This window comes from Leucoraja erinacea, chromosome 27 (assembly GCF_028641065.1).
Source record: "Leucoraja erinacea ecotype New England chromosome 27, Leri_hhj_1, whole genome shotgun sequence".
NCBI classification, from domain to species: domain Eukaryota; kingdom Metazoa; phylum Chordata; class Chondrichthyes; order Rajiformes; family Rajidae; genus Leucoraja; species Leucoraja erinaceus.
In genome coordinates this window covers 15,242,261-15,266,311 of record NC_073403.1, presented here as the reverse complement: position 1 = coordinate 15,266,311, position 24,051 = coordinate 15,242,261, and the positions used below count along the sequence as shown (strand labels likewise).

General features: G+C 43.0%; 1 protein-coding gene across 1 annotated transcript in view; it reads left to right on the top strand.

Moving 5' to 3' along the window:
* LOC129710263 (caveolae-associated protein 1-like) overlaps positions 1–16,592 on the top strand; it is a 60,192-nt gene extending 43,600 nt beyond the window's left edge. The window contains exon 2 of the mRNA XM_055657141.1: positions 12,671–16,592. Coding sequence (XP_055513116.1) covers positions 12,671–13,396 — 726 coding nt within the window. The 3' untranslated portion in view covers positions 13,397–16,592. The remainder of the gene's footprint in view (positions 1–12,670) is intronic.
* Positions 16,593–24,051: the final 7,459 nt, after the last annotated feature.

Below are 24,051 nucleotides of genomic sequence, written 5' to 3'. Positions count from 1 at the left end.
TGGAGATACAGCACGAAAACAAGCCCTTCAACCCATGAGTCCATGCCGACCAGCGATCACCCCCATGCACTGACACTATTCTACACACCTATGGATATTTTTTACCGAACCTCATCTATCCATGTTCCCCAATGACCCGCTGAGTTACTCCAGCACTTAGTGCCTTTATCAGAGAAAATGCGATTTGGTGTCTCGAAAGTGATGTACTTCCTATGCCAGAAGTAGGCCATTCGGCCCATCATGACCATGCCAAATGTTTGGAAAGGAATGTTGTAGGTGTCTGGTAATGCTGGGGAGACTCACTCACTCACATTAGTTTCTCAGTTGATGCTATAGCAACAATTACAAGACATTTGAGCAGGTACATGGATAGGAAAGGTATAGAGGCATATGGGCCAAATGTGCATGGGTGGGAATTGTGTAGCTGGGGCATCTTGGCCGTTGTGGGCAATTTTTGGCTGAAGGGCCTGTTGCACCATAGTTGTTGCTAAAACAACATTTAAAATACATTTTGATAGATACACGGATAGGAAAGGTTTCAGAGGGATATGGGTCAAATGTACGCAGATGGGACTAGTGTAGACGGGGCATCTTGGTCATTGTGGGCAATTTGGGCCGAAGGGCCTGTTTCCATGTTGTATGACTCTATAACTGGGCGTTGTGATCAAACTTCCACTTGCACCACTGACTCAGTTCTTCAGAACAAATACTACCTTTTATAAGTAATCCCCTGAGATTCAATATTAACCAATATCTTTTGTGTGAGTTTTAGGTTTAACCAGTAAGTTTAAAATTGGCTGCTCTCAATCCGTGGAACATTATAAATGATTTTCCAACCTACTTTTGGCTTTTTGAGAACACAAATATTTCACATTCCCAACCCATGGTATTTTGCAACCACACAGACTGTACTCGCTCTGTCAGTCGTGCTTATGCCTTTTATGGAAAAATCTTTAAGAGCTCTCAGCCGTTGAGCTTCAGACATTTCATTTAATGACACTAATGACTCACTTGGTAATTGACTGCATCGTGCACTATCCATTTATATATTTCACCAAAGCCTTTTATTTTCTGTGGAGAGGACATGGAATTAACCCAGCACTTTCTCAATGATCAATATGACAGTAAAACCCAGTTAAATGTCTCTTCTAGATTTTCACATTCGATGTTCCATCACGATCCTTATTTTGTATTGACATCAGAGCCAAGACCTTCGAAACGGTGTGCAACCTTTTCCAATTTAAACTTCTGTCAAAATTAAAACTAAATTGTTTAAAAAACAAGGCCGATGACGTCCAATGAGCCTTGAGATGAGAAACGTCGAGGCCCATCCTCCTATGTTTGTGCAGCAGATGACATTACAGTGGTTGTCATCAGAGGGCACCAGCAGGCTATTCCAAGGTCTTTGCAATGTGATGGTTCTTGGTGTAACAGGTTGCAATGAAGACACAACACATTAAATCACAGAGTAATAATGCAGCCTTTAAACATTTTGAACATCTGCAATTTCAAAATCATTTGGTCATTTTTAATATTCTTAAAATGGTAAAATCTGCAAGAACATCATCAATGTTACCATCACTTCCATAATTTGCATTAATGGCAAAGGAATCATATCTTAAGCTCCCAAGTTCAAGTCACATGAGAACTTATTCCAGGTGGTGGCTCATTGATTAGAGTCTAACCCCAATGGAAAATAGGAACAGTTGCATGTTCTGGATTTGTCAAGGTTTTTTATATTGAGATAAAACGAGCAGACAGTCTGAAGAAAGGTCTCGACCCAAAACGTCACCCATTCCTTCTCTCCAGAAATGTTGAGTTACTCCAGCACTTTGTGTCTATCTTCAGTGTAAACCAGCATCTGAAGTTCCTTCCTACACATAATTCCAACTGGTTGGGCTCAATGTTAAAGTTATGCCAGCAGAGGGCGGTACTGCAGTTAGCTGAAGCACGAGGCATCGGAATGTGCAGCTGGCCTTGTAACTCTGCTCTGCCCACTCTCCCCCAGATTCCACCAATGTTTACTGACCAGAACCAAATATCTGCGGCACATTTGTGCACTCTATCAGCTTGCGAATTACAGGAATGATGAAGTAATCCGTTCCTTGTTTGCACTCATTTGTTTAAATTCTGCTTGAAAAATGTATAGCTTCTAAATTCATGAATAGTTCAGCTAAGAAGCAGTAGACATTTGGGCGACGGGTTTCGTTTCTGACTGCTTTCAGGAGACGTAAATAAGCTTCATAGTTCGGGTAGTTAGACAAAATTGATATCTCATGGTAGCATTTATCAAAAACAAGAATGCAAAGGTTTAAGGTGAACCAGGCTTTTTAAAGAATATCTGAGGGGTCATTTATTGTACACAGGGAGTGGCTGGTATCCGGTACATGATGCCAGAGGCAGTGGTAAAATTAGATACTGTGTTTAAGAGACATTTAAATAGATGCCTAAAATGGCGCCCGAGGGTGGTGACTCTTTGCGTGCTGGTCCCAGAAGAGGATCGAATTGCCTTACTCTTTTCCTTGTATTCCTTGTATGTGTACATACTTGGCCAATAAACTTATTCATATCTTCATATTTTGTACCTGTAAAACTAGAACTGCTGCCCTATAATGCTGAGAACTATATTCTGCACTCTGTATCTTTCCATCCACTCTACCTAATGTCCATAGCTTAACGTATAGTATTATGTGATTTGGTTGCAAAACTAATGGCCCTGTCCCACGGTACGAGTTCATTCCAAGAGCTCTCTCGAGTTTGCCCTGATTCGAACTCGGAGATTTACGGTAATGGCCGCTCGTCGGTACTCGGGGCCATTGTGGACATTTTTCAACATGTTGAAAAATCTTCACGAATCTTCCCGAGCTCACCAGCCATTAGCGAGTCTTCCCGAGTACCCGCCGTTAGCGTTACGAGCCGCTAGGAGACGTCCCCTAGCTCCGACGTACCCGCTACGTTCATTCTCCGTGCTTACCACGAGTTTGATTTTTTTAAAACTCGGGAGAGGTCTTGGAATGAACTCGTACCGTGGGACAGGGCCATAAGCTTTTCACAGTACCTTGGTACATATGGCAATAATAAACCTAAACTTAAACAGGTAAGGCATAGAATCAAATGGTCTTAATGCATTCTAATGCCATCAATATAGATGGGCCAAAGGACTTGTTCCCTACTATACGACTATGACTCACCTTCATCTCAAGAGTTAGCAGTTCTGAACAACATCAACAACTTCCATTTAAACTGAGGCCATGATGAATAGATGTGGTGGTAAGTTTAGAAATGGGAAGAGGTGTTCAGAATAGGTTCAAGCCAATGGAGCATGGCACAATGGAGGGCTGCCAGAACAATCAAGAGCTGAAGGAAAAAAAAACCTGTTGAGAGGTTCAGCAGCAAGTGAACTGAGGCAGAGACTGGTGATGTTGCCTCAGTGGAAATATGTAATATTTGTAATGGCATGACTGTGTAGTTTGAAGGCCATTTTGGATGAAACGTCACAAGAAAGTCATGACAGTTGCCAGGCAGAAACACAGTACAGGTATCAGTAATTGGAGAACAAGATTTAACCAGCCCAATCTCATAGAGTCATAGAGCCATACAGCACAGAAACAGGCCCTTCGGCCCACCTTGTCTATGCTGACTGAGTTGGCATATTGGACTAGTCTCATTTGCCTGCATTTGGCCCATAACCCTCTGAACCCATCCTATCTATCTATATATATATATATATGTCCAAATGCTTTTTAAATGGTTCGGAACACCTTGCGGGTTCCCTTGAAATCATGCATCATCCTAACTTGAAAATATATCGCCTGTTCTTCAACGTTGCTGGATCTAACTTTTGGAACTCCCTACCCAATGACACAGTGAATGTATCTCCATCAGAAGGTCTGTAACAATTCAAGAAGGTGATTCATTACCACCTTCTCAAGCAAAATTAGGAAAAAGGAATAAAAGCTGTTTCTGCCCGCATCCTAAAAATGGGAATGAAAAGAAAATCAATGCAAAGCCTGTGTCCCACCACATTTCCAGCTCACTACCCACTGATACCAGGAACATTCAGAAGCTGCGGTGCACCATCCCTGGGATGGTGGTGGCATACCCATGGTTGGTTATATATTAGAGGTAAAAATCCATCTCTCCATCACTCTCAAATGATACTGCAGTACAACACTGCGGGGAACGTTGCACTTTTACAGATGTTGTCTTGGGGACAAGATATTAAACTGGACCTCCTGTCATCTTGAGAAAATGTAATAAGATATCACGGCAGAGTCTCAGAGAAAGGCAGAGTCCAAGCCAATATATATCCTGCAGAAAACAGATAATAAATCCATTATCAGGAAAGTGCTTGTGAGAGCTTGCAATGCACGATGCACTAACCAGGTATAAAGCCTACTCCATTACATCCATTACAACATGAGAACGCTTCAGATGCGCTTTATTGAGGACAAGGTGCTTTGGGGTTTCCTGGAGCCATTTTATCGAAACACGCTAATCTTTCAACAAAATGTGATACTATCCGCTGAGTGCCACTGCTTTTTGCAGGGCTGCTTTGGCGCTGGATAACTTCTCCTTGGTGGTATGAGGTTTCCTCTTAGTCCTGTTGGAGATCAGGGTGGTCACCCTGGACAATATAAACAGTGAGAAAACTGGACCGGGGTCACAGTGTTGGATGGTCCTCCATCAAGGGTTGAAGATAATCCAGTTAATCAGGATACAGAAACCAAAAATATAACACATTTCAGTTACTCCACAAGGAGTCACAAGAGACTGTGGATGCTGGAATCCTGAGCAAAAGTCATGTGTTGGAGGGTCTCAGCAGGTCAGGCACAATTTGTGGACAGAATGGGTAGATGATGTTTTGGGTCGCGATGGCTCTAAGTCTGTCCATTTCCCTCCACAGACACTGCCTGACCTGATGAGTTTAGAGATACAGATACAGAGATACAGCGCGGAAACAGGCCCATGGGCACACTAAGTCCACGCCAACCAGTGATCACTCTGTCACTAGCACTATCCTACATATTAAGGACAATTGATAATTTTACCGAAGCCAAATAACCCACAAACCTTTGAAGTGTGGGAAAAACTGGAGTTCCCGGAGAAAACTCATGTGGTCACAGGAAAACGTACAGAACTCCGTACGGACAGCACCCGTAGTCAGGATCGAACGCGGGTCTCTGGCCCTGTTAGACAGCAACTCTACTGCTGTGCCACTGTGCTGGCCCTCAGGAGTTCCTCTGGCTATTTGGTTTTGCCTTTACAAGAATATTTGCAGATGAACTGTGGGGTTCCTTTCCATATAGGTGAAAGTTAAGACAACTGTTTTTAAAACTTCTGGTCCGTCTGAACAGCATGTGTGCTCAAATACAGCTGAGGCTACAGATCGAGTTCCTCCTGCTGCCAGATTAGTTGTTGGAGTACAATATATAACACGGTAACACCACACCACATCCCTGCACGCAGATGTACTAAAACAGTTTGATCAAACTCAGATGGGGGTGGGATTTCCCCATTAGTGTAATGCAGTCATTGGCAATAAACGTCATCCCACCTACCCTGGGGAATGTCCACCAAAGTGGCAAATAACTCCGTAAATCTCCTTCCTTGCAAGATTTATTTTAGACTCCTTATATTACACACTCCTTATCTTTGATGGAGATCAGAGATTTTTGTCCAAAGCTTTTATTTGATGTCCTATGATAAAAAAATTAAAAAATTAATTCAGACTCTGAGAACCAAGATTGCAGAGCACCACATTCCTTACTACCTTTCAGAGATAAAGAAGCATTGGAAATTGGGTGCAATAAAGCCCATAATCTTCATTCATTGTCCTCGCTGCGCATGGTGTGGTAACACACAAAGGATCCTGAAATGGTCAGAGGGGTTAGAGCACCGTTTGTTCATGTGCGATCCTTAGCAGTTTCACTGGGGCAGAACTGGTTCTGACAACAGTGTCAACCCTGCTCCTGTGTAACTTGATGGGCCCATGTCCAAGAAGATCCAATGTTAACACTGGGAATAGACACAAAAAGCTGGAGTAACTCAGCAGGGCAGACAGCATCTCTGGAAAGAAGGAATGGGTGATGTTTCGGGTCGAGCCACTTCTTCAGACACTGGGAACCTGTTTTGGGGTAAATTCACTTTGAGTCGATATTAAACCCCACAGATCACACACCCTACCACCCATGCAATTCACACTCAATATCCACAATACTCACCACCCCCAGTACCAACACGACCCAACACACTGCTCATTCTTTCTTCTCCTTGCTCCATTCCATGGGAAGGTACAGAAGCTTGAAAGTGTGCACCAGCAGACTCAGGAACAGTTTATTCCCCTTCATTATCAGGCTTCTGAACAGTCCTTCCATAAGCTAGGGTCCGATTCACCTCTCCATTGTAGACATTGGTTTTGTCTATGGTATTGATGTGCTACAATGCTGAGAACTATTGTCTGCACTCCCCTTTACCTATTGTGCTTGAGTTTGACATCATTGTACATATGTATTATACAGTATATCTAATCTGTTTGGAGAGCATGCGAATTGAAGCTTTTCACTGTAACTTGGTACACGTGATGCGGTGGGAGATTGCAACCTTCTCGTGGTCCGCCCTGTTTCAACGAATGCACTCAACCTGGCCTGCACAATCAAATAAGATCAAATAGAACAACTTGTCCTACAACTTTAGGCTGTGCACACCATACGCAAGAAGAAGAAGGTACACGTGACAATAATAAACCTAAACAGCTCCCACCTACCAATCACTCCTACCAACCACATACTGCTTGCTCGATCTACAAGACTACTGAACCCTCCCATCCGTCACTTCACTTCCTGATGACCAGCACCTTCATTGACTATCGGTCCGACCTCTTGATTACCTCTGTGTACAGACCCAATAACCCACCAATCCCGGCCAAATGACTCCTCAATGAGCAATCCCATTTTCCTTCCTTTGACATTTCCCTCTCCATCGTCGCCTCCCATCCTGCCCCTCTCCCCCACTACCTCCCAGACCCAGACCTCAGCTCAGGACTCCTCACTTCATTTGCAAAGGGAATGGCCTGACCATTTACCAGAGTAAGTACCTCTGCAAAGAGAATGCCCATTGCCCACCATGAACTCACACCTTTTGCAGATACTGACTTCAACTTGATGTATACAGACCGAAGGATGCAACAAACCACTTCACATCTTAGGAAATATATCTGAAGTGTAGCAATCCGAAAGCCAAAAACTGCAGATGCCAGAAGACAGATAAAAACAGTAAATGTTGAATATTCTCAGCAGCACAAACAGCATCTGTGGTAAAAAGAAAAGTTAATGTTTCGAATTGTAATATTTCTTCAAAAGCAAGAAAAAAAGCAGTTAAACTATATATACTAAAGGAAACTTTGGGCTCAATGGAACGGCTGTCCTATAGGCTGACACAGTAATGCTGCTGCCACACAGCTTACATAGAAACATAGAAATTAGGTGCAGAAGTAGGCCATTCGGCCCTTCGAGCCTGCACCGCCATTCAATATGATCATGGCTGATCATCCAACTCAGTATCCCGTACCTGCCTTCTCTCCATACCCCCTGATCCCCTTAGCCACAAGGGCCACATCCCTCTTAAATATAGCCAATGAACTGGCCTCAACTACCCTCTGTGGCAGAGAGTTCCAGAGATTCACCACTCTCTGTTTGAAAAAAGTTCTTCTCATCTCGGTTTTTAAAGGGTTTCCCCTTGTCCTGGACTTCCCCAACATCGGGAACAATCTTCCTGCATCTAGCCTGTCCCAAACCCTTAAGAATTTTGTAAGTTTCTATAAGATCCCCTCTCAATCTCCTAAATTCTAGAGGTATAAACCAAGTCTATCCAGTCTTTCTTCATAAGACAGTCCTGACATCCCAGGAATCAGTCTGGTTCAGCAAACTTGGATCAGTCCTGACCTCCAGTTCCGTCTGTGCATTTTTCCCTGTGGGGTTTCTCAAAGATGGCAAGTTAATGGGCCTCGGTAATTCACCCCTGATGTTGACCGTTAGTGGGAGAATCAGATGATACGATTTGCAATGAGACTGAGGAATTTGCCAGGAAACGAGTCGGAGGTTGGTTACAGAATTGCCCTGAGTTCTGTCATAGACTTGATGGGCCAAACTGCCTCCTTCTATGTTGATAGTAAACATAAAATATGAATATGAATAAAAACACCACTGAGATTAATGACCAGATGTTGGTGTGTTGGATATTTGAGGAATGACCCTCCTGGTTTGAGAACTCTGGCGTTCTCCGAGTGCTGGCACTGCCTGAGGGACAAACAGCTCCTGTTAATGCGTCAGCTGAAAACTGACCCCTTCCGTGACACTGCACTGGAGTGTTGAGTTGGAACGTCCTCTTGGATTTCTGCAGCTCACACCTCCTGAATCTGCGGTGAGGCTTCAACTGCAGAGCCAGGCTGCTGCCCCATCTCTTCGTGAATACTGCTTTCCATCCCAAATATCTGTTTCTCATGCAACAAGCAACAAGAAACAGGTCTGAAGAAGGGTCTCGACTCGGAAAGTCACCTATTCCTTTTTTCCAGAGATGCTGCCTGACCCGCTGAGTTACGCCTGTGTTTTGTGTCTATTTTCATTTTAAACCAGCATCTGCAGTTCCTTCCTACACATCAAGAAATCCTTGTCTGACAATTCCTGCATGCTCTGTATCCTGGGTTATATTGTGATTTATTTTGCTGCTGCCTTTGGTTCGTGATCACTAGATTGGGTAGATGCACAGAGTCCCTTGCCCAGAGTAAGTGAATCGAGGACAAGAGGACATAGGTTTAAGGTGAAGTGGAAAAGATTTTAGTAGCAATCTGAGGGGTAACTTTTTCATGCAAAAGGTGGTAGGGGTATGGAACAAGCTGCCAGAAGAGGTAGTTGAGGCAGGAACTATCCCAAAGTTTAAGAAACAGTTAGATAGGACAGGTTTGAAGGGATATGGGCTAAATGTGGACAAGTGGAACCAGTCTAGTTGGGACATGTTGGCCGGTGTGGGCATTAGGTGAAAGGGCCTGTTTCCATGCTGTATCACTCTTTGACTTGGTACACATTAGGCAGCTGAATGACACTGGTACAATGGATCATTAGTTGGCTCATATATTTTCACCTGTGAAAGGACATGTCTGATTGAGATAGTATAAATAGAGGGAAACTGATCCCAACTGCAAGTGTTGAAGGACAGGAAGCGGGTTTAAATCTTGAGGGAAGAAACTTATACCAAGAGTATTTCTGAAGTGACATTCAATAACTGTATGATGGTGGAAACCAGATTAAACTGTGCCATCTGGAAGCAACAGGACAGGACGCTGAGAGAATAGACTTTGCAGCACAGTGGGGGGGAAACACAGGACCATAGACCAACAAGATGGTTTTACTTGGATCTTGCACAAATCCGATCAATTGAATGTCCTCCTGTGCCACGATTGTTCCTCGGCTCTGGGCAAGCGATAGCAGGAAAGGGGAAATTTAAAGTCATGTGTCAGGGTTAATGGTCTGTTTTTGTATATTGCTTCACTGCCCTATGCAATGCAAATTCAGGGCAGGAATTTGCCACGTGGCCCATTGACTGTTCTTATCCACAAATCATCATGCCTTTCATGCCTTCTCGCTTCAATGACAAGGCACGTCTTCCATATCCCATTCAACAGTTAGATCGAGCTCTTAAAGATAGCGGAGTCAGGGGATATGGGGAGAAGGCAGGAACGGGGTACTGATTGTGGATGATCAGCCATGATCACATTGAATGGCTCGAAGGGCTGAACGGCCTACTCCTGCACCTATTGTCTAATATGTTCCAATATTTACACCACTGTCAGAGAGCTGGAACACTGAGACTCAATGGTCGGACCTTTGATATGTATATATTGGGTGCTAATGATGCAAACCGGATGTACCATTGGCCGTCAAGCCGTTTGATGAATGTTGAAGTATTGAAAGAAAACCACACAGAGATAAATATTTTTGATTGGTTCCTTCCTTACCATGAAATACAGGTTTCTGCAGTTGCTAGAATCTTGAGTACAACACAAAGTGCTGGAGTAACTCAGTTGGTCGGGCAAAACCAATCTGAAGTATGTCCCCGACCCAAAACATTGCTGATCCATACCCTCCACAGATGCTGCCTGACCAATTGAGTTCCTCCAATACTTTCTGTTTTGCTTCCTTATCAAGGCTCGTGATGTCATGGGAATTTTGAGATCTTCCAAGAACGATATTTCCTCTCTTGGTTATTTTCCAGTTTAAGTAGAGAGGCGTGTGCTCAGGCAAAACCATCCACAACTTTGTGTGTCCCTATATTTATCAAAGGTATGCCCATTAAGTCTCAGCGTTTCAACTCTGTGATAGTGGTGCAACTAGTGGTGGAACCCTATGGCCCTATGTTTCTGAGGGGGTTCAACTCCAATACAGGGTTGAGCAGATACTTCACCATGATAGTCGTGCATCTCTTTGCATGGCTGGGACAAGCCAACAAATTGGAGAGAGTGTACAACACTGGCAGAATACCAATCCCTTGTCTGTGATGTTAAAATTGTTACGGTGACTTTGATACCATCCGTTAGCTTTGTTGGGAAAATCTGGACATGGATTTTGATCTGAAATTAGTTAAGACCAAAGTTGGACCATTGAAGAACGAAAAAGGTGAATTTATTATGGTGAACAAGGAAATGGCAGATGAGTTGAACAGGTACTTTGGATCTGTCTTCACTAAGGAGGACACAAACAATCTTCCTGTTATTGTAGTGGCCAGAGGATCTGGGGTGACAGAGGAAGTGAAGGAAATCCACATTAGGCAGGAAATGGTGTTGGATAGACTGATGGGACTGAAGGCTGCTAAATCCCCAGGGCCTGATGGTCTGCATCCCAGGGTACTTATGGAAGTGGCTCTAGAAATCGTGGATGCATTGGTGATAATTTTCCAATGTTCTATAGACTCAGATGGGGAAGATGCTGGAGCCAATTATAAACGATGAGATAGCCACACATTTGGATAGCAGTAACAGGATCGGTCCAAGTCAGCATGGATTTACGAAGGGGAAATCATGCTTGACTAATCTTCTGGAATTTTTTGAAGATGTAACTAGGAAAATGGACAAGGGAGAGCCAGTGGATGTAGTGTACCTGGACTTTCAGAAAGCATTTGATAAGGTCCCACATAGGAGATTAGTGGGAAAAATTAGGGCACATGGTATTGGGGGTAGAGTGCTGACATGGATAGAGAAGTGGTTGGCAGATAGGAAACAAAGAGTAGGGATTAACGGGTCCCTTTCAGAATGGCAGGCAGTGACTAGTGGGGTACCGCAAGACTCGGTGCTGGGACCGCAGCTATTTACAATATACATCAATGATTTGGATGAAGGGATTCAAAGTAACATGAGCAAATTTGCAGATGACACAAAGCTGGGTGGCAGTGTGAACTGTGAGGAGGATGCTATGAGAATGCAGGGTGACTTGGCCATGTTGGGGGAGTAGGCAGATGCATGGCAGGTGAAGTTTAATGCAGATAAATGTGAGGTTATCCACTTTGGTAGCAAAAACAGGAAGTCAGATTACTATCTAAATGGCGTCTAGTTGAGAAAAGGGGAAGTACAATGGGATCTGGGGTCCTTGTACATCAGTCTTTGAAAGTAAGAATGCAGGTACAGCAGGCAGTGAAGAAAGTGAATGGCATATTGGCCTTGATAACATGAGGAATCAAATATAGGAGCAAAGAGGTCCTCTGCAGTTGTACAGAGCCCTAGTGAGACCCCACCTGGAGTATTGTGTGCAGTTTTGGTCCCCTAATTTGAGGAAGGACATTCTTGCTATTGAAGGAGTGCAGCGTAGGTTTACAAGGTTAATTCCCGGGATGGCATGACTGTCATATGCTGAGAGAATGGAGCAGCTGGGCTTGTACACTCTGTAGTTTAGAAGGACGAGAGGATATCTCATTGAAACATATAAGATTGTTAAGGGCTTGGACACGCTAGAGGCAGGAAACATGTTCCCGATGTTGGGGGAGTCCAGAACCAGGGGCCACAATTTAAAAATAAGGAGTAAGCCATTTAGAACGGAGACGAGCAAACGCTTTTTCTCACAGAGAGTGGTGAGTCTGTGGAATTCTCTGCCTCAGAGAGCAGTGGAGGCAGGTTTTCTGGATGCTTTCAAGCGAGAGCTAGATAGGGCTCTTAAAAGTAGTGAAGTCAGGGGATATGGGGAGAAGGCAGGAACGGGGTACTGATTGGGGATGATCAGCCATGATCACATTGAATGGCGGTGCTGGCTCGAACGGCCGAATGGCCTACTCCTGCACCTATTGTCTATTGTCTATTTTCTATTGAATTCTTCATTCACACACAACTGCCGTGGGATAAATTGCTTTTCAATATCTATAAAGAAAATGGGCACATATCCTTTCAGCCCTTTCTCATTGTCTTCAACATGGTTGAAAAAAATAGTCTCCATGCTGGAGCTCTAGAACACAAGATAATATCGGCCAAATTTATTGGAACATTAGTTCCTGGGTGGTACGATACTCCTTCCAGTGTAAAGTAGTGAGCTAATTTGAATAATATATGATCAAACATAATGTCCGAACATGTTTATAATGATTTTGTCAAAGAGTCAAACCCTGGCTGTAATAGTGCTTTTGTATTTTCCAGGATGAAACACCAATGCCCGTGAAATTGAGCCTCGGGAAGTCTGTAAAAGAAAGCCTGAAGGCTCCCGAAGAAAGTGAAGCAGGAAAAGAGCTTGTGACCAGCGAGGGGAAGCCTGAAGGTGATAACATCTCACTCTCCTCTGATGAAGAGGTTGAACTTGAAGTAATTGAAGAGGAAACAACAGCCGTCCGTGTCAAGAAGACTAGCATGAAGCGAATGGAAGATTTCAAGAAAGCATTCTCCAAGGAATCAATGGAAAAGGCTAAGCAAAGGACAAGGGATAATCTGCAGAAGACCCGGCTGAGAACAAGGGAGAGCGTGGAGAAGACCAGGGTAGCAACAAGGGAAAATCTGGAAAAGACCAGGCACACACTTGAAAAAAAAATGAATAAGATCGGCAACAAGATAGTAACACAGGAACGGAAGGAGAAGATGAAAGACTCCAGATCAAGGCTGAGGAAGTCCTTCTCACCAAATCATCAAAAGACAGCAAGGTGTCGGACGACCGTCTACAGGATCCCACCGTTTACCTTCTTGGTTAAAAAGATGAGAGACGGGGATGTGGTGGTGCAGGAAGTGGAGATGATGGAAAGCCAGGGAGATGAACACATTGTAGAAGATGAAGACAACACTGATCTCCTTATTGAAGAAATCCACGAGGAATCACTGGAGGATGACGCGGATACGGAGACCGAACACCTGCTTCAGAAAAGGAGAATTGAGTAATGACTGTATTGATGTCACGTGGTTCTTGCTCGTTGGCTGAAGCAAATAGGAAGAACAGAGCAAAATGTTTTCGGAATAGTAGACTGTAAAGTACAAATGCGTTAGGAAATTTGTGTTGCGCGACTTTATAACCCTCTCATCTCAGTTATTCGAAGACCATTGCCAGTAAACCTTGCATTGGTGAGGTAATGCAAACCTGTTTGTCATCTCTTCACTGGAATACTCAGAAGACCTTCAGTTCCCAATTAAGTCAGTTTTGGGGGAACAGCCTTTTTTTAAAATGTCCCCGTGACCCTATAAGTTACATTATGAGAGCATTAAGTAATGAGGTGGATTTTCCTCAGTAGGACCCACAGCCTGCTTCTACCATGACTTCCCTCGAATTAAATCACGTGGGTGTGTCAGAATATAGCAACACCCACACTTTGTCAGTTGGAAACAGCCACACAGTCTCTGGTTGCTGTCAACACTGTTGAGGTTTTTCAGTGTCTGAACTTCAAACACTTTGAAAAACTATGGAATTTAAAAAAAAATACATTAAAAGGTAGTAATGGCATCAACTAAAATGACCTACAAATAGTTTTGAATAATGAAATCGTTCAACCTATTGCTCAACCAAATAATTTAAAAACATTGTAACGTATCTATGTTTCTCATAGTTATACAGCTTGTGGATCCTACATCAGTTGTAAGTCTGAATTCAGACCTCTGCATTCACATGGGGTTCCCAAAACCAACCAGTCCGTTTGTTGGGGAATGCCAATAGTTCTATGTGTAACTCCTGGCAAAACCCAGCAGACCAAATGTGAAAGGTGTTCTGAAATAAGCAGGTGAGCAATTTTAGTGAATTCTTTCCAAACTGAGATGGATGTTTCAATCAAGTGGATATATAGTGTTGGAACAATTAATTTCTGTATTAGAGACACTTGTATATAATGAAAGGTTTTAAAGGTAGAGTATCTTTGATTATTATAAAGATTTATTCAGGTCATCAGCCTTTTTTTACCAATGAGGTTATTAATTTTCTGTTATTAATTTTATTTCCCCACAGCAGAATAATATGCTGTGTTGATTTATCAATGATTTTATTAACAATCCAAAAACAAAATGAAATTTTCCTTTTTTTTTCCTGCTGCACTAACATCAGCAGCAACATAAAATATGATCTAATTAAATAACTTTCAGGGCTGAGTTCTAATGACATTAGCTAATGATGACAGTTGAAAATATGGATTAAAGTTTGCGTATTGTAACACTATCTGGGGAGAGACAATATTAAGCCTTGTCCTCCCATTCAGGAGAGTTAAACGTGGAACAGTCAGGATGTGAGATGAAGGCCAGAGAATAGGGAATGATTCAGAACGTTAATGTGCTATGTATTGCTATGGCAATAGAACAGGATAAAAGTGGAAAGAAATATTGCTCTTGCCAACGAGTGAAAAAGGAGACCTTGTATGACGTCAATACTTTTGTCTACATTAAATGAAATATCTTTTGCATTCATGGCATAGCTCGATAAATCAATTACTGGATGCATTTTACCTTTCCAGTTTTCAGTAATTTGCTTTTACACGCAGTAATTATATTACCAGGCAGAGCTGTAGTGTGTTGCATGATACCAACATTACTGCTGCATCACTATTGTATAATAATTAAAATTCATTTTAAGAATTTATATACATACTGCATCAACCTGCTGTAGCAGCTGCTTACACGTAATTGAAGATAGTTGATGAGATGTGGAATTAACGTCTTGTACTTTGGGGAAAGGAGATTTTGCAGCTCCTCAAGGAATTTATACATTTTTCTTCATTATATAATCTTACCGAGAAACAGTCCAACGCTTTAGTTTTTTTTAAATATCTATGCAATAATATACAAAGCTTTTTTGCATTTATAAAGAATATATTAAAATGATTATATCTGTCATGTCGTCACCAGATGTGCCACTATGAATCAAGTAGCTGCTGTAAATCTGTATTTACGTTTTCCTGCCAGCAGAGGTGCTATGCAGCCATAACTGGCAAGACCAGGCTCATTAGACCAAAACAAATTCATCTTCTCACTGTCTGCTGTCAATGAAAATGTAAAGCAAAGGCAAAATGTGTCACCTTCAAATTGGCTCTGTCTGTACGGTCTCATCCAAACATCCTCTGCCTATTATTTCTCTTTAATATTAATTTCTGATAAGTAATATCAGGAGAGATTGATAAGTAATATTTTGCAAACCAATGGAAAAGCCAAAATATAAATTAGTGATTCAACTTTCCATTAGTTAGTGACCATATAATTATATATTGTGGTATTAGAATGTGTTCTTAAGATTTGTATGAAAAATTATTGTCTGCAATTATAATGAATATTTATTTGAAAGAAATAGGTCATTGGCTACTCAATTAGTAAAAATGACATTTCATACAAATGTGTCAAATGCTTCTACTACTGTAGTTAGCTTGGATTCCATAAATAGGCACATCCACTGTTTTGTCTTGTCAATTGGAAATCTGCAGTTAAAATAATGTGGCTTGATACCTTTTGGAAAGAGGATAAAAGTTTCCAAGTACCATGCCTTAAAAAGTGGACATTGCAAGTCAGAAATCTAACAGCATATTGATAGTTGGTGACAGTGCACAGTTATTATTTTTTAGGAAGAGGTGACAGGCTTTAAGACCAGTTGGCACGTTTCATCTCAGTAGATCAGTCACACACACCTGCTTTTCAGTATTTGCACCCATCTCTTCATTGTGGAGAAGCTTACGAAATTTGCTTTGCCTCAAATATATTGTCTATTTCAGTTATATGAGTCTTCTTGCCAAATTTACTGCCAATCCCAATGTTAAAAGTCATTCTTCCTTAAGCTTTGAAAGCACACTGTAATACACAACTTCCTTTTTTTAAGACTGTATTTGTTTAACGGAACTGCAATTTTCTTCAAATGTATGTTTCTATAGAGTGTTGACCAGTTTGATGATTTGGTTAAATGTATGACTCTGGCTAGCAGCATGGGAGGTAAATGACTTATCTAATATCTGTATTTTTAAGATTAATATAACAGAATTGATACTTAGCTTACTCTTTGTCAGTACAACAATAGCAATTATAGGGAAACAATATACAGCAGACTTTACATATTTGCCAACTATATACTGTACTTCCATTTTGCTTAACAATTCATAATAAAAATCAGTCTCATAGACATGAATGCGTTGCTTGTGGTTATTTCTTTGCACTGAGGTAAATAGAGTAAAACTATCAACACATCTTGTTGAAAGAGATACCATGGTAATATTTACCACAGATTTTCTTAAAGTTTATGGCTTTTTTTCCAGATTTCTATCTTATATATATTCTATATCCTGTAGAAGGAAAGTATCCACTTATCTGATCCATCGCAGTGGAGCGATGCTATTTGTCCCTTAACCATTGCTACTCCAACGTCATTTCTGCTAGGGTCCCTTTTCAATCAACTTTAGTCAGCTCCTCCCTCATGCCTCTGTGGTTATCTTTACTCAACAGTAATACCAACACATCTGATTTCATCTTCTCCCTTTCAAATTGCAGGTTGAATTTTATCACATTATGGTCACTATCTCCTCGCATTTGCTTTACCTTAAGCTCCCTAATCAAATCCAGTCCATACACTGCACTACTTCCAGACCTTAGGTTTGCAACATCTCCTCAGGAAATTACACAATCAAAGGTCCTTATTGTGCTTAACAGAAACACCAGCACATGTACAATTTTGCATTAGCTACACAAATGTCTAAACCTTATATTTCTTAGTCAAGTTTTCCACCACTTATTAGAATTTACAACTCTTCCCAAAGAAGATATCAAGTGGGATTAATTCTATGCTATAGTGGTCAGACTTTTCCTATTGAAAATAGTTATTTCAGCCACTTGTTGGGCATGGTCATAACCTAATACACATCTGCTTTTCAGCGAGGACATCTTGCTACACATGAGCTGAAACTGCATCATTATCTGAGTAATGTGTAGAAACAAGGAACTGCAGTTGATCGTTTACAAAATAAATAACACAAAGTGCTGGAGCAATTCAGCGTGTCAGGCAGCATCTCTGGAGAACATGGATTGGTAATGTTTTCGGGTCAGTGCCCTTCTTCAGACCCGCTTTAATGAAGGGTCATGACCCAAATTGTCACCTATCCATGTTCTCCAGAGATGATGCCTGACTCGATGAGTTACTCCAGCAACTTTGTGTCATTCAATATCTGAGAAGTAGCTGGTGGATTTGACATTGAGCAAACATCAGGGAATTGTCCAATCCTGACCTTGGATAGAGGGAAGCTGTAGAAGGGTGACCCAGAAAACCACTGCTGTACAGTCTACCAGGAGACAATAAATGCTAGTGAGTTGCTTCCAGCAGCACAAAGTTAACCGTGACCTCAGGTGTTCTCTGGGTGGAGTTTGCATGTTCTCCACCTGCCTGTATGGGTTTTCTCTGGGTGCTGTGGTTTGCACCAACAATAAGTCATTGTCTACTGCAATTTATCCCTTGATGTAAGATGATGGGAAACCGAACCAAAGGGGAGTGGTGAACAGGTGAAAAGAGATTAACTTGCAATTCAAAAATTTAATTAACAAAAAATCCAAGCTGACTCAACCCGTTTCCCCAAAGCAATATTCCACCACTCACCCGTTCCCCCAACACAACCCGCTCTCCCAACGCAATATTCCACCACTCACCCATAGCCCCTCAGCCTCCCTCTTGTTAAACTTCAAAAAAATTGCAAGCACTTGCTGCTCGGACTTAAAAAAATTCCAATTCCACTTCCCCTGCCTCCCCCAGCACCCTCCCCCATCTGAAGAAGGGTTTCGGCCCGAAACGTTGCCTATTTCCTTCGCTCCATAGATGCTGCTGCACCCGCTGAGTTTCTCCAGCTTTTTTGTGTAACCTCCCCCACCTATTCAGCCTCACTTTACCAGAACTAAGTGTTCTATGATTGCAACATTGTTGCAAATGACATCCCTTTGTGATGTCATAGCTGTAACTGCCAGCAACTGGCACAGCACAAAGTTATTGGTCCCAAAGTGGGATTTTGTAAAGCTAAAAATATTAATAACTTGTAAAATATAACATCAATCTGAACAAAACTTGTTGAAAACACACCACAAGACAATTGTGAGTAAGGTGGTGCAAAAGATTTTAGCGTTATCATGTACCATTTTTGGCGTAATTTCAGGATCTCACACGCACGCATGCAGACAGACAGACATCCAAACAAGATGAGAGTTTTAGAAATAGACAGCTTATCAAAAGAATACCAGCAGGATTAAAAATTGCACTATTAAGCCAACCTGTGGTGTTTTGGAGGAATAGTCAGCACCTTAGGACAAAGGACAAAGGACATTTATTGTCACATACACCAATCGGTGCCATGAAATTTGAGTTGCCATTGCAAAACACCAATAAAAATAAAACATAACATTAGAGAATTTAACATTAAACATAAAAACATCCCCCCACAATGGTTCCCACTGTGATGGAAGGCAGCAAAGTCCAGTCCTCTTCCTCTATGTTCACCCGTGGTCGGGGCCTATTTGAGGCCTCCGCAGTCGCCGCAACGGCGGCCCGATGTTTCAGGCCCTCTCGCCGGATGATGGAGGTCCGGTGTCGGAAGAACACTGTCAGCGGCCTGGAGTGTCTGGAACAGCTGCTTGCTGCCAGAGACCGCGGCTCCCGAAGTTCACAGGCCGCGCAGGTCAGAGCTCCAACACTGGCGATCTCGGCGAAAGATCCCAGGCTCTGTGGTGTTTAAACTCAGCGCCGCCCACAGCTGGACACTCTGCCACCATAGTTTACCACACGGCGACCCTCAGTAAGGCATCGCCCCCGCTCCGCGATGGTGCTTCAGCGCTGCGCTGCCGCCAAAGCTGAAGTTCTGGCCGATCCCAGCAGGAAACGCCGCTCCAGTCCACACCAGGTTGTAGGCCGCGAGGAGAGGGCGAAGATGCGGCTCGGAGGAAAGAAGCATCTCCGACCAGGTAGGGACTGAGAAAAACAGTTCCCCCCCCCACCTCCCACATAAAAAGACATCCAAGCCAAAACTTTTAACACACTAAAAATAAAAATAAGAGTGAAAAGACGAACAGCTGCAGGCACCCCCTCGACGGCGCTCCCACCTTAAGGACAGGATCCAGGTTTTATTCCAGATTCCACTGTGATTTTGGGTAGAAACTACACACTTACTTTCTAGTCAGAGGAGAAATCTAGAGAGACCACCTTTAACCAGCTTGAGAGGAACTGATAATTGTTGCGCTGATCAACAAAGCACATCAGCTTATTTACCTTTTTAGTCAGCTGAGAAGATTTGGCATGGAACTACAGTTGCACTATAGAAAGTACAGAGATGGGATGCATCTCCGCCAGGTATGGTAACTGCTCTGCTCTGGATCGCCTAAACCTACAGAGAGTGGTTGAGTTCAGAGAGATGTAATGACTAGAAACTCCATATGCTGATTTATACCAAAGATTGACACAAAATACTAGAGCAATGCAGCGAGTCAGGCAGCAACCCTGGAGAATATGGATGGTCAGAGTTTCAGGTCAGAACCCTTGTTCAGAAAGATACTGGAGAGATGTATTGATTGTATTCAGTGGTGAGGGGGTACCGATGGAGAAAGGAAAATATAATCAGTTCTCACAGTGTTCCACTGATCTGTCGATGAGATTAGATTTCTTGATGTGGACAACAGCAGAATCCCTCTTCCAATTCATGTAATTCACTTGATTAATTAATTAAAAGTACAAACACTTTTGTTGTCTATGGATGGGGTTGCCAACTTTCTCACTCCCAAATAAGGGACAAAAGGTCAAAATAAGGGACAAATTCCAGATGGCAATTCGTTGACCGACTCGGCTGTGGCTGGGTGAATGATGAGTTGGCCTGGGTGCTGGACTGCACACATAGCCCAGCCGACGGGCCAGCTGAGGAGTTTTGGCCATGACGCCGGACTTTGTGCACAACGTTGCAAGCAAAGTCCAGAACCCCATCCAACTCATGAACCGATGATCGGCCTTGAGAAGGAGGGGTGGTGGTGGCGGCGGTGAGTGAAGGTCCGAAGGTCGGAGAGCTGACAGGGCTGCCGACCCACGGGGCCACGGGTTAATTGGAATCATACAGTTATACAGCATTGACCCCTCAGCCCAATTCGTCCATGCCGACCAAGTTGTTCCACCAAGCTAGTCTTGTTTGCCTGCAACTGGCCCGCACCATTTCTGAAGCAGATTTACACTCATAACTGTGAGAACCATTGGGCAAGCACCACTGTGGTGCAGCGGTAGAGTTTCTGCCTTACTGGGCCAGACACCCGGGTTCCAGGACAAGGGGTCACAGCTTAAGGATAAGGGGGAAATCCTTTAAAACCGAGATGAGAAAAACTTTTTTCACACAGAGAGTGGTGAATCTCTGGAACTCTCTGCCACAGAGGGTAGTTGAGGCCAGTTCATTTGCTATATTTAAGAGGGAGTTAGATGTGGCCCTTGTGGCTAAGGGGATCAGAGGGTATGGAGAGAAGGCAGGTACGGGATACTGAGTTGGATGATCAGCCATGATCATATTGAATGGCGGTGCAGGCTCGAAGGGCCGAATGGCCTACTCCTGCACCTAATTTCTATGTTTCTATGTTTCTATGTTCGATCCTGACCACGGAGTTTGTTCTCCCTGTGACCACATGGGTTTTCCCCGAGTGCTCCGGTTTCCTCCCACGCTCCAAAGACATACAGGTTTGTAGGTTAATTGGTTTCTGTAAATTGTCCTTCGTGTGTGGGATAGAATTAGTGTGAGCAGGTGATTACTGAGCATGTGAACTCAGTGGACTGAAGGGCCTGTTTCCATGGGGTATCTCTCAAATAAACTAAAACTTCAAGTTCCTTGGCATAAATATTACCAATGACCTGTTGCAGATAAAACATTTTGAACCAACAGCCAAGAAGACACACCAACGCCTCGACTTCCTCAGACATGCTGAGAAAATTTGGCATGTCTCCAATGACTCTTACAAACAACTGCAAATGCACCATAGAAAACATACTGTGTAGGAAGGAACTGCAGCTGCTGGTTTGAACTGAATACAGATACAAAAAGCTGGAGTAACTCAGCGGGACTGGCTGCCTCTCTGGAGAGAAGGAATGGGTGACGTTTCAAGTCGAGACCCTTCTTCAGACTGTTGGGTTGCACCACAACAGATGATTTAGGAACAGTTCTGCCTGAGATCACAAGAAATTACAGAGTTATTTATGAATATAGCCCAGTCCATCCCCATCATTGACTCCATTTACACTTCATGCTGCCTCGGGAAAGCTGCCAAAATGATCAGACTTGTCCCACCCCGGCCATTCCCCTTACACCCTGCTCCTATTGGGCGGAAAATACAGAAGCTTTAAAGTGTGCACCAGCAGACTCAGATATAGCTTCTTCCGCTCTGTTATCAGGGGAAGACTGGTCCTTCCATAAGCTATTGACCATTTCACCTCTACCACATTGCGGACGTTGGACTTTGTTGCTGGAATCCTTGCACTACAATGCTGCAAACTATAATCTGAACTCTGTGTCTTCCCCTTTGTTTTACCTGGAATTTATGTTTCACTTTTTCTGATTAGATTGGGTATCAAGCAAAACAAAACGTTTCACTGCACCTTGGTACACATGACAATAATAAACTTAAATCTAAACCTAAAAATAATGCAAAATGCACCTTTGTGCCGTATGAACGTTTTGGGTGGTTGATGGGTTTCCAATCAAAGGGGCTGCTCTCTCCTGGAAGGTATTGAGCTTCTTGAGAGTCATTGGAGATTGACCTATCCAGGCATAGAGTATTGAGTCATCACATGTAAGTAGGATTTCATTACAATCTCCAAGATCATGCCATACGAGCATAGAGATGCAACAATTGCTTTCCCAATACAATTGCCACATAGCATATAAACATGTTGCATTGTGCCAAACTCAGCATCAAGAAATCTATCCTACAGTTCGGCCTTGGCCCTGGTGTCTACGGTTTTGTGACATCAGGATAATTGCAAACATTAATTCACTTAGGTTAAGGTTTTCCAGATGACTTCACAGGAAATGAAGGATTTACTTATAATATAGGAGTTATTACAGTGCATTCAGTCGCTATCCTTTGCAGAAGAGAGACTGACCACAGAACAACAAAGGGCTTGCAAGAGTCTGCAATCATTTGCCGACAGAAGCTGCAGCTGGAGACAGACAGTAATGCCCCTGTCCCACTTAGGAAACCTGAACGGAAATCTCTGGAGACTTTGCGCCCCACCCAAGGTTTCCGTGCGGTTCCCGGAGGTTTTTGTCAGTCTCCCTACCTGCTTCAACTACCTGCAACCTCCGGCAAACACCTGCAACCTCCGGGAACCGCACGGAAACCTTGAGTGGGGCGCAAAGTCTCCAGAGGTTTCCGTTCAGGTTTCCTAAGTGGGATAGGGGCATTACTCTCTGAGCCTCATACTTGGCCCTTGGTGGAGTTTCTCCTTCATTGTATGAAAGATGCACTCTGAGGTAGAAGGAAATGCAAAGAACCGCAGATGCTGGAAACCTGAGCAAATTACAAAGTGCTGGAGGAACTTGGTGGGCCGGGCAACATCTGTGGAAGGAATGGGCAGAGGATGTTTGTACACGTGACAATAATAATGATTATTATTACCTGTACCGTGACAAGATACAATGAAAAAAGACGTGTCAATGATAAACCAATGCCAATGTTACTTTTGTCTGAATGAAATGGATACTGGACACTGGATGGAAAGCGTTTATTTAAAGTAATCACTCAGCAGCAGCTCAGTTCATAATCCCACTATGGTTAGAGCATTTTGGACATGGGGGTGGAGAAGTCTGGTGTTGATTTCACAGCATGAGTCGATGTAGATTCCCTGAATAAATACATTGATGTTGCAAATGCTGGCTGTTGTTTATTCATCGTCAGCCTACAGGACAGAGAAAGGTAATTACTGAAGACAATTACCACGACTGAAGCTACTAATTTCCTCCACAGATCCTTCCGTGGAGCTTTTATCTCATGCAGCGTGTACTCCAGTTTCATTTGAACATCTTGATGACGTTACTCCAGTTCCTGGACTTCCCTACGCAGGGCCATTGTGGGAATGTCTCCAAGGACCAAACATTAGCAGTGCATGAAGGTGACTCAGTGCACCACTTCCCAAGGGCAAATGCATGCAAGCAGTAAATGTTGGCCTTGTCAATACAAAGAGAATGCCAAACCACATTACCGATCAGTAGTCCTTTCATAAATATAGATCACAAAATATTATGATGAACTTTAATATCCCTACCACGGCCTCAGCTGATACTAACCATCTCCACAATCCTTGCTATTTTTTGAAATTATTTTTCAGGATCTGGGTGTTGCTGTCAAGCCCTGCCTATTGCCCATTGAGAAGTCGGTGGTAAGCTGCCTTCTTGTACTACTGCAGTCCTTCCAGTGAAGAAGGCAAACTGCTGGAGGAACTCATTGATGCAGGCAGCATCTGAGGAGGGAAATAGAGAGCATTTCTTTGAGTTGAGACCCTTCCTCTAATTTGAAAGAGTGGAAGGGGAGATTAGTTTAGTTTGGTTTTAGTTTAGTTGACAGATATAGTATGTAAACAGGCCCTTCGGCCC